General features: G+C 35.3%; 2 protein-coding genes across 5 annotated transcripts; one reads left to right on the forward strand and one right to left on the reverse strand.

The window, feature by feature from the left end:
- Nucleotides 1-1,665: 1,665 nt before the first annotated feature.
- On the forward strand, nt 1,666-7,099 carry LOC129565356 (ras-related C3 botulinum toxin substrate 1). Of its 3 annotated transcripts, none has more exons than XM_055440159.1 (7): nt 1,666-4,356; nt 4,906-5,021; nt 5,117-5,173; nt 5,290-5,382; nt 5,450-5,532; nt 5,629-5,789; nt 5,966-7,099. In XM_055440159.1, exons 2-7 carry the CDS (start codon nt 4,906-4,908, stop codon nt 6,041-6,043), a joined length of 588 nt encoding a protein of 195 aa, XP_055296134.1. In that variant the 5' UTR covers nt 1,666-4,356; the 3' UTR covers nt 6,044-7,099. The 3 variants fall into 3 exon arrangements, with proteins under 3 accessions (XP_055296134.1, XP_055296132.1, XP_055296135.1); XM_055440157.1 differs by having other exon boundaries at nt 1,670-2,156; XM_055440160.1 differs by having other exon boundaries at nt 2,157-3,731.
- A 487-nt stretch (nt 7,100-7,586) lies between these two features.
- On the reverse strand, nt 7,587-11,354 carry LOC129565357 (myosin light chain alkali). 2 transcript variants are annotated; one of them, XR_008687603.1, is made up of 6 exons: nt 11,222-11,354; nt 10,108-10,135; nt 9,275-9,583; nt 9,113-9,199; nt 8,502-8,646; nt 7,587-8,192 (listed from the first exon to the last, which is right to left on the reverse strand). XR_008687603.1 is itself a non-coding variant. In XM_055440161.1 (5 exons), the coding sequence occupies exons 1-5, from the start codon at nt 11,222-11,224 to the stop codon at nt 8,149-8,151; spliced, it is 471 nt and encodes a 156-aa protein (XP_055296136.1). In that variant the 5' UTR covers nt 11,225-11,354; the 3' UTR covers nt 7,587-8,148. The 2 variants fall into 2 exon arrangements, 1 of the variants encoding a protein (XP_055296136.1); XM_055440161.1 differs by lacking the exon at nt 8,502-8,646.
- Between the last annotated feature and the right edge of the window lie 408 nt (nt 11,355-11,762).

An 11,762-nucleotide genomic window follows, 5' to 3' on the forward strand; every position in this document is an offset into this window, starting at 1 on the left:
AATGAAACGAAACTTCTTGAAGAAATGTAATTTGTTCATGTAATGGTCAGCATCACGTTAAACTAGCATGTTGACAACAAGCCAAGCAATCGAACCGGAATCACTGATACACATGAGCGTGTTTATCGTTGTAAACTAAGGGTACTGCGAATAATATCCATAGTTGAAATACATGCTGAATATGTATGGATAACGAGAAGAATTGATAGATGCATGAATATTTACCAATCAAATCAGATAATGTCCTTATTCTTCGATTTTGCGGAAATTTACAAAACACAATGGAGACCGTACTAAATTTACGTTCATATTATCTTTTTGAATGAATCTTCGCTTGGATCTTGGTACGGTATCGGTTGATCCAAATATTGATGAATTCAATGAATGTAAATTACTACACGATTCTGCAATTAATTTTTTGAGGTCAGCTTAGGTCATCCGCGCCAATATCCAAAGGAATATTTCATCATTCATGTGCAATCATCCTAATTACCTATTTTTGTATTTATGAATATGAAAATCGTGTTAATTGAATACATTTGAACAAATAACGCTAATATCCATTTTCATTTACATTTAATATTGGATTAACATGAAAGTTGTACAAATATGAAGTACACAAAAAGTACATGCAGATAATAATCAGGGATACTATCGAAATATTCATAGAAATCAAGTCACGTAACAATATATTACCAAAATCTCAATGTATTGAAAGCTTTTTAGTGCTCGATTGGCGTTGCACAACTCCATGAGGATAGCAATTGTTGTTTCAAAAGTTAATGGAATCGTTTCGGCTCATCCTAGAAAAACAAGACTAGATGATTTTTCCAAAGTCAACAATATTCCTTCAGCCCGACATTGTGAATGAATTTCCAGACAAAAATCTATTCAACCTCAAAAAACAATCGTTGGTCTTTTCTTAGAAGAAAGATTCCCTTTCGACTGGAGTGACTAAATTCATTAATTTTTCGTGTAAAATCAGAGACGGTAGAATCGAAGTTCACCGTACGAATTCATGCAATAGAGAAATGGTAAGAACAAATGCACATTGCATCACCAAGAGATGAATGTTTTTTAAAGAAAGACAAATATTGTATTTTAAAGCAAATATTCAATCAGAATCATTCAATAGAGTACTTTTGGGTACTTTGAAATAGCTTGTAAATTCAAAAATCAACATAGGAAACATATATGTATTCACAGCTTTAAATTAAAAGAAAAACAGTTGTACTTTTTTCTGTATATTAAAAATAATTACTGCAATTTCGGTTTTGTATTCCATTGTTACACACCAATTCCGCTAAAACAGTCAGTTGACTTCAAAAATTCAATTGAATCTACACCATTTGCATTGTGAACCACCCATTCGCAACGGCTGAATAAAAACATGTCAAAAAGCAAAACATTTGTATTACTGTCGACCGAAGCATTTGTCTTTCTCATTCTGCCCCGCTCTAACACTGAGGCATTGTCCATGTAACGGAGAGTGATGTTACTAGTCGAACAGATGCGAACGCTGTTCGTTGTGTGTGCGAATGACGTTTCAAAACTGTGTGAGCCGACGCCTCGTGAAAACGAAAACTTTCAACTCTCGCCACTAGATGGATGGCAATCGATCCCAAAGACAATATGAGTGTCATTGTGCTTGTGTAGGATTCTTCATGTATCTGTTGTCAAAGCGGTCATAATTGCACAGAAGAGCGGCTTTAAAAGGCGGCGGCTTCCAGTAATTGACGCAAAATTGTGTATCAAGCAGCCAAAAATCATTATTTTACGGATATCAAACCAATCGGCAATCGGTGTGCGAACGAGCGGAAAAATAAACCCATATCGGCGACAAAAACAGAAAAACAAGCGAAAGACATTGTGTGAACTTACAATCAGGCACAACAACATCGCGCCGTGTGATTTATGAGTTCATGTTTATTTTGGATTTGTTTGATTCGGTCGATGTTTTTTCTTCTCTTGTATGTGATGTCCAATGTATCATAGAAATAACAACGCAACGAATGTGCAGTAAAATTGTCACCGATTAAAATTGTGTGTTCCAATATTTTGCGAGACAAGGTGCTAACGCGTGTTGAATTGTGTGTGTGTAAACAGTGTTTGAAATTGATTTTTAGCATAATTTATTGGTTCATCATTCATTTCAGGTACGCAGCAAACGGAAAAATGTATTAAGTAAACGAATGTGTTTTTTTTTTCATCTTGAATTCGGCGACAAAGAGCTATGCGAATGTGTTTGTGAATTAATTACGTCTGAAATGCCGGTCGAATAATTTGTTTCAACTTTGACATATTATCGAATTGAAGGCAAAAAAATTCGAAAGAAAGTTACGATTTCCATTTCCAGTCAATCATTTAATAACGAGTTTGTTTCGCCTTTTTAAACGTCTAATTGTGATGAACGAATGATTTCATAATTCGTGCAATTCGCAATATGCACAGAGACAGAGAGAAAGAGTGAGAAAGAAGAAAGACGAGTGAATCAGCCGATGTGTACGCTTCATGCGCACTCATTGTGTGTGTGTGTTGGATGTTTGTGCTTCAATTGAATGGTTTATAGTTGAACAAATTAACTGAAATTGAAATGAATAACATAATAATAGTCAGCGACCGAGCGCGGTCAAGACTCTCCTTCCATCTATAACACACAGATTGATAAAGAAATTGAGAGAATGACTAAAAGCCAATAAGACTGAACCGCAAACAAAGAACAAAGAATGAGAAAGAAATTGAGACAAGAAATGAAAGCAATTTGTTCAGCTGCAATCGACATGCCGTAATTCTCGTGTGGATACACGACGACTTAACGTTTTCCTTTTTAATTGATTTTTATGATAATTTCGTTTCATTCCATCTTATTTTAAAGTGTCGTTGTCCGAATTCATCGACCGTCGTCATCAATCGATGCATTCTTTCGTGTTTGATTCCATTTCATCGACTTTTCAAACCAAATTTAGCTAACCGAAGTCTATCTTAACTCTATGTTCAAACGAATTCTTTCAAAATGAAAACTAATATATCATTCATGTTTACAAAATAACACTTATATCATTCGGTTCCCGCAGTTATACAAATAGAAACCGAAAACTAAACAAAATTGAAATACCAAAAGTCGAAACTGTTCGCTTGCCCGTAGCTCTGTCTCTCGAAAAATTCTAAATCGAAAATCTCGCAATGAGATTTTGGCGTTATAAATATAACGTATTAACGAGCCAAATGAGATGGATGGAAAATCTGATGCGATCGACGGCTCGAGCCTAGCATATAAAAGAGCAAACGGCCAAGAGCGAAGGAGAGTGAGGGACGACGTAAGAGAGGGAGAGAGAAAGAGAGAGAAAGAGAGAGAGAGAGAGAGGTGGAAAGCAGAAGGAAATCAAATATGTTGGGATTTTAAAGTCGTTCACAAGAACCACATCAATTCTATATTTATACAAAGTCAGAGTGAGAACGGATATAAATACGATGGCCCGTGTGTAAATAAAGCGCACGTCATGAATACACGGACTCAATTTCACTCACTCACTCGCTCGCTCTCTATCTAAAATGCTCGGTTATATGCTGCAAATTCGGTGTGTGTAAAGCCGAATGCTCGATGAAATAAAAAAAAACCAACGGCGTTAAATGTTCGTGGTATTTTCAGTGCGAGATGAGATTGCTGAAAATTTAGAGATAGAGAGAAAAAAGTAAACATGGTTTCGGTTGCTCTTAGCCCCCTTTAAAATGTGCGTTTGTGTCGCTGTTTTTGTGTCAGTATCAAAAAAGAGATGATGGTTTATTATTTCAATATCATGACGTCATTGGATACCTTTTCATCTTCTCAGAGTTCGAAGGATGAATTGGTACACAGATTGATGTAGTTTTTTTATTTCGTTTTTCTTTTCTTCAAAAGAAATGTTCAAAACAACCTCTCTTCAAAATAACCCATCACAAGAGTTGATATTCATTGCTGTTTATATATATCGAGATAATACGATTAAATTTATTAACGCATTAAACCGCTTGAGAGTGCCTTTCAAGCCGATGCGAGTGGCTTTAATTGAGACGGAATTCCAAAAATCTTCACAACAATTGTAATTGATTCACACGTACCGCATTATTATATTCTGTTTTTTTTCCTCTTCGGGTTGCATTCGAGTGACTTTTTTTCCGCTGTTCATTCAAGAACAACAGTCGTAGTATTCAAGCAGCGACACGACACGACAAGACAGCTACACCAGTAACAACAACAACAACAACAACAACAACGACGACGACGACAACGACAGTCAACTAATAATTTCAGTTTGCACATTGGTTCAGTGAATCTCGTGTGCAGAGAGAATATCTGCACGTATTAATCAAAGAGTTGTGAGTAGTTGAGTTGTTGATGATGTGTGTGTGTATACCATTTATGGTGTCGACATTTTAATCGTTCTAGTTTGAATGGAACGATTTTGAGCCGTCGTTAAATGGCTTTGAAATATCAAATTACCCGAATTGAGTCTTACAATTGTGCTACTTAACTACGGAGCGCGTGTGTGTAATATAACGTATTACCATATCTATACGTCCATAGACCCATACATTAGTACGGCATACCATTTTGATAAATGTTGAATGGAGTTTGATTCTCTTTCTTTTTGGCGACTTGGTGAATTATAATTCGCTTCAATGCAAACAGTTATTTTACGGTTCATTGAGAAGAAACGCAGTCAAAATTAAGAAATAAATTGCCGTTAAAAATGGTTGACTATCAAATAAAGCAAGCCCATTTACTTGTACATCACATTCGCATTCGGTGCGGAGCAAATATGCTCGATTGTCTCATTCAGCCGAATCGAATAAAACACAATTCAGTGGTTGCATGAACATTTCCAATTGAATTTTTGACAAAACAGTCGCTTTTCTGCCTTACAGATGTCATCTGGACGACCAATAAAATGCGTTGTTGTTGGCGACGGCACAGTGGGAAAAACTTGCATGTTGATCTCCTACACAACAGACAGCTTTCCCGGCGAATATGTACCCACAGTGTGAGTAAACGGTCAATTCCATTGTACAAATCAAGCAATTTAGTGTGAGAATTTTGAAATAAAATGCGATTTTTTCCTTTTTTCTTTATCTGTAGCTTTGACAACTATAGCGCTCCAATGGTGGTGGATGGTATTCAAGTCTCACTCGGACTGTAAGTATTATTTCGAACTTATTCGTTCATTGTCGAACAATGTTGTCGTTTCAGAACGATTTTTTAATTATGAGAAGAAAAAAACGCTGATTTTGACAATCATTTTCCATTTCAAGATGGGATACCGCTGGCCAAGAGGATTACGATCGATTGCGACCTTTGTCATATCCACAGACTGACGTTTTTCTCGTCTGTTTTAGTGTTGCAAGGTAAGCACTAAATGTTTTGTTATGCCAAGTCATCGTAATCACGAACAATCGGTTTGTTTCTTTTCAGCCCGTCATCATTTGAGAATGTCACATCGAAATGGTATCCGGAAATAAAACATCACTGCCCCGATGCACCAATGATCTTAGTTGGTGAGTTAGCGAAACTCGTTCAAAATGTCCATACATTCACTCATTGTTCATCTTCTAACAAACGTGTTTTTTTCTCGTTCTTTGTCCTTTCAATAGGTACCAAAATAGATTTAAGGGATGACAGAGAGACGTTAAGTGCTTTATCGGAGCAAGGTTTGTCGCCGTTGAAGCGCGAACAAGGTCAAAAATTAGCCAATAAAATTAGAGCCGTAAAATATATGGAATGTTCAGCGCTAACGCAACGAGGACTAAAACAGGTTTGACCACCATTCACAAACTGCATGCATCGAGTCGCTTATTTTTTTAGGTTCATTTATTTGTCGGTTTTAAGATGCTAATGATTTTGAAGCATCTCATTTGCATGAAATGTGCTCATTATGAAACAGAGGAGAGAACAAAAATAATAATCTAAAATCATTTTGTCATTTTCTAGGTATTCGATGAAGCTGTTCGAGCCGTTTTGAAACCAGAACCAATGAAACGGCGTCAACGAAAGTGTATCGTCATGTAAATCTTCTTGTTGTACAATCTGAAACCCAACACAATAGCCACCGTCGAGTTTTGTTCTTCTACCGTGCGATCACATTGCGCGCAGAAAATCGTTCTCTCACATATAGACCGACACACACACACACACACGCCGCCAAATTCAAACACAACCGAAACAAATATGCAATGGTGTCGCATCACGAACCAAACAAATACTCAATTTTTTTCCATGGAATTTCGTAATCTCAGCCCAATTTTTTATATACCTTTGTTATACATCGAAGTTAAGGCTTAAAACTTGCATTTATTTATTACGAAACCGTTTTACTCTCTTTGTATTTTGTTTTTTAAAAATTGTGATGGCAGCTACTATTCGTTCACAGTTCATTTTACAATCTCTATGATATGATGGGGTGGTAGAGAGAAAAAAAAAACGAGGAGATTTTTCAAAAATCTTACAATTCACTACAGTGAAATAGACGGAAAAAAGGGGAAAGCAATCATTCACAAAATGCACATAACTGTAAAGCACATTTCAAAATACACAAACACAACATACACACAATCACGTAAATATTAAGAACACTATACACACACCACACCACACCACACCACACCACACCACACCACACAAACACACCACCTCACACTAACACATTCAAAGTGAACAGATGCATTTTTATGACAGCAACAATATTTTTTTAAAAGACAAAAACAAATCTTTCTAAATCTATGAGGAAAAGAATTTACTGAAAATGCGCATGTTTTTGCAAACTTACACAATTCAATTTTTTTCTACTAAAAATTATACAAAAAAAGAAGAAGAAAAAAAAACCTTTAAAAGAATATGTTATTGTGCCATAGAAGCATCTAAAAATCCTTCATTTAGTTTATCTAGTAAACATGTAATCTTTAAGAGACAATTAATCAAAGTTTTTTCTAAGTTAAGGGGATTAGATTAAACAAAAAAAAAAACAATGACAAACTATGGAATTGCAAATGTGAATGAATAACATCAGTTCTGTTAATGCAAAAAAAATCAAAAATAAAAAAAAACAAAATGGATTTGAAAAAAAAAGAATTGCAGGTGTTTTATTTATTGCAGCGCTGCTGAATTTTGGAGATTGATCTCGACTCTCGATATGAAGTGTTTTGATTTAAAGAAAGAAAAATTGAATGATGATTCAATCAAGTAGCATTCAATTCATCAAACAAATCACATGATTCAATGAACTTCCGATTGAACACTAATACGTTTGATGATGAAAGAGTATACTCTTAGAATGACAATTGGAGTTTTCATTGAGCAACCGAATTGAAAATTTCCAATGATAAACTATAAGAAATCTAATCGAAGGCCGTAATCTGGTAAGGCATTGGATGAATATCAGTATACAAGATTATCCAAGGTACCATCATCTCCAAATCGAAGTCTTCGATCTTAGTCGAAGATGTCAGACGATTGCCTTCTGAAGAAGAAATTAACTTACCTTCAGGTGATTTGATCCAGAAGAAAATAATATCAATGTGAAACGAAATTCCACGAAAAGAATAAAACAAAGCAATCATGAAAATGGCTACACATTTAATGCTCATCTTTCCATTTAATTGTTCGAGACGACTATTTCTTAAATCGAAATCTGGTCTTTTTGTATATGATATTCTCGAAATGCAAACAGTTCATAAAACCAAACCCTTGTGGTTGGAAAATGTTGATGGATTAAATAATGGCATTTCGACTGGCAGTTTCATTTTATTTTTTGTGAATCCGATCCAATTATGAATTTTGAAGAAAAAAAAAAAAATATCGAAATGAATTTTTCAGAGAAATTGATCAAAAATTGAACAATTTTCGCGTAAATGACCTCTTCGTACAATCATTCTCCATCACAAGGGTTTGGAAGTAATTAAATTGAATGGTGTATTTGTTATGACAATGATTGTGGATTTAAAATTAGCGCAAAATTTTGGTGATTTTCTTTGTTTTTTATTGAATTTTTTTCTCGGATTGTTCAATTCTTTTTTTACATAAGTGAATGCCGCTTTATTCAGTTTATTTTAAAGAAGTTATAAAAAGAAAAAAAAAGAAAATAAATAAAATGAAATGAATCAAGATGAAGCTCTAGTTTACTCTTGAGGTGGTTCAACCTCGCACATCGCAGCCAAAAATGCTGAAAATAGAAATAAAACAAAACGGAAATTGAGTGAATTGAAAAGAGAAAAGAAAGAGAAAGCAGCAAAAGGTCACACGAGCAAATGATTTCTTTCAATTATTCAGACCAGTTGAAATGTGATCACTTTACACTTCTTTTTTCGGTAAACAAAGACAAAAAAGTTAACATAGAAACATTCTACTTTCGGTAGCTTCGGTGATGTTTATTTAGTATTTTACAATGATATCAATGCCCATTTGCAAAGGTGTGAATATTTTGGATTCATAGACGGTAAACAATAATGGTGATTGGTATATGTATACTTACTTATTCGTTTTCGGGCATAGATTGCGACAGACAGATATTTTTTTATTTAAATTTACAACAGAAATTAGGTTTTATTTATTCCATGGTGATTTGATATACATCTAGGGTAAAAGTGGAGCCATGACCATCATGTTTTTCAAGAATTCTGTTCGGACATCGAGTGTTATTAACATAGTACACATATTGGATTGTGGTCACAGAGTCGACGTTTTTTTACGACGATGAATTTGTTCAGGAATGCACATAAAACACAAATCGAAAAAAAGGAGAGAGAAAATTCAATGATGAAATGGTTTTTAACATAAAATTTCTTATAAATAGGCTTTTTGTACTCTCGACCTAAGCTTTTTGTATCCTCAACATGAATCAACAATCGAAAATACATAATAGAAGTTTGATCTTAATCATGATTTTTTTTAGGATTTAACAGAAAATTTTACCATTTTTAACATTTAATAGAAAACTCAATGAAAATTTGATAAGACACGAACACATAAAGAAGTGATCAAGTGAAAATGATACAAGAACATAGAAAATCTTATGTTTGGAATATGAATAGAGAAATTTAACGAGTCCAATGATATAGAATCAAAATAGCGACTGTTACTTACGGGCATATTTGATTTCACCATCATCATTTTCTTCTGGCATGCAGTCCTTGAATACAGCTTCAACTTGTTCTGGTTCAAGTGGATCACCTGTGAACGACATCAAACATGAATTTTCCTAGTACAATCAACGGTTGAGATAGAAAAAAATGTTCGAATGCTTACCAAGGGCGAGCAAAGCGTGGTTCAATTCGGCGAGCAACATCAAACCGTTCTCGTTTTTGTCGTACAATTTAAGACATTCAAGGAAATCTTCATAGCAACCTTGTTCTTTGTCTTTTTTCACTTGAGCATAGATTGGCAAGAACTCTTCGAGGGACAACAATTTTTCACCACGCTTTTTGGTGCCGCCCAATTTTTCGACCAAAGCAAGAGTTGGGTTGCAGTTGAGTGCTCGCAAAACATCGCCAAGATCATAGGCATCGATCTTGTTTGAACCATCAGCATCATAGATGGAGAAAGCAAATTCGGCTTCTGCATAGCGGAGACGAGGCGAAAAAAAACAATGGAAATTTAGTTGTCAAAGTCGTTGTTGAGATAGAGCGTGAGAGAGAGAGAGAGAGAGAGAGAGAGCGTACGCGCGCTTTAAATAGAATTGTGAAGAGTCAAGTGAATGTTTCTCGCTCGAAAGAATGCCATATATGTTGCGATCATAAGCACCCGACAATCATAGCATCGACCGATCGAGGTAAAATCACCGCCGTTTCAATGTGCCGCTATTTTTAGACAACACCCGTTGAGATGGTGATACACACAGCAATTCGCATTACTCACACCCAGAAGTTTGCAAATAACATTTTAACGTTGGCGAGAGCTTTTGAATTTTCCATACGTTTGAACAAGTCATAAAATGATTTTCATTTCGATTGGGATTTTCGTCGTCTTTTCTTCTTTCCAAATCGTATTTGAAATGCATTCAGTTGGGGCGAGAAACATTCAAGTAGCTTGACATCTTGTTGAAAAACGTTCAATAGCTTGGTATTTTAAACGATACTCACTTTCAACATCGGATCTTGGTAAATCTGCCTAAAAAATGTGAGAAAAGAAGAAATTCAGTATTCAGTAGCATATTATTATATCATTTGATGGATTGTGTGACATATTTGTATTTTTCGGACGATTTTCTCCCGAATTAAATATAAAGGCCACTTTTTGAACTCCTACACATTCACTGCGTTAACTTTGGGTGAGAATTAAAAAAAAAAAACGTCGAAGCGAGCGATGCTGACGCAATCGCAATTTTTCTTCTGCTCTTTCGTATTTTCTTTTCGGCATGAAAAACTATTACACAAGGTGTGGGGACAGCGCCTATGCTCATGTGTATTGCAAATGCGGTCGACAGAGAAAGGTGTAGGTGTTGTTTGCTCTCGGTTTTCGGCTCTTTCTCGCTCTCCCGCCTTACACAGTAAGGAGAAATATGTTGACCGAATTGACGTTATTTTTAGATCACAATCTCTGCAATTTTTTGTTCAACCCAGCGATAACTTTTGTGCAATTCTCTTAACTTCAACTATTGATCATGGCTGCCATAATCCTCACATTTTATGTCGGAAAGTTCGTTTTTAGGTTTTTGTACGAATTGAACTATGCAAAATTAAGATGACCGGATCCATTCAAAGAAGAAAACAAATGAATTTGTCTGTTCACATTTCAATTTTCACATTGTCGAAGTTTTTCGATCGACTTCTAATCATAACTTTCGACGCATGCGTCTAAGTTACGCATTCTTCTGATTCATTTCCTTTTTGCACTGAAATTTAATGAGAGCAAAACCGACGAAGATCAATTTCGAAATGTTTTCTTTAGAAATTCAATAAATTTCGTCGTTTTTTGCAAGTTTTTTAAAATAAAAATGTTAAATCACTTGTTACACCCTTATTACGAGATGACAATTTTTATGAAATAGTTGACTTTTCACATAAATTGGTCGCTGATTCGATTTTTCTTTTCTTAAATCAACTTTTCGTTATAAATTGTAATCTTTTTTAAAAAAAACTTTAATTCACAAATAAAATCGTCCTTGCAAACACTTTTCTAATCACTTTCAGAATGAAAAAAATTTCATTTGTTCTATGGCAAAAAAAGATTTTTAGAGTTAGAGAGAAAACTCACCATTTCGTGATTTTATGTGTTCTGTCTTGACTGTGAAAGCACTCAAGTGATACAACGATCGAGAAGTGAATATCGAATGTGCTGTGGTCTCAAGTCACCTACGTGCGATCGAAAAATTTCGTGTTCGGTTACGTAGTCGGTGTTCGGAAGCCGAACCATCACGGGGCCGAATACACGAACGGGCGAGTGAATTTAATGAAAAAAAAATGGTTGTGAAATGTTGGCCAATGAAATCGTGAAAAGTCGGCACATCGACATTTCGGTTCTGTCCTTATGCGCTCGCGCGCGTGCGACCGCTCTCTGAATCAGCGCGCATATATTTTACCAAAAGCCTACATAGCTTATGCTATTTTTAAAAATATCGAACGAATCCAAGCCAAATTATAAGTTGCTTAAAACGTCTCGCTTTATTACATGTTTCGTATTTTCTCTCTGCCGTTGCCACTGCTGTTGTTGTTGCGTTTTATTCTTCTCTCAGTTCTCGGTTCAAGTTCTTTTTTTTCACGTATCTGACTGTGAGCCCCCGACTTGTTAATAATCA

Source organism: Sitodiplosis mosellana, unplaced genomic scaffold (assembly GCF_009176505.1).
Source record: "Sitodiplosis mosellana isolate CC-2019 unplaced genomic scaffold, AAFC_SMos_1.0 Smas_scaffold_2, whole genome shotgun sequence".
In the NCBI taxonomy this organism is placed as follows: domain Eukaryota; kingdom Metazoa; phylum Arthropoda; class Insecta; order Diptera; family Cecidomyiidae; genus Sitodiplosis; species Sitodiplosis mosellana.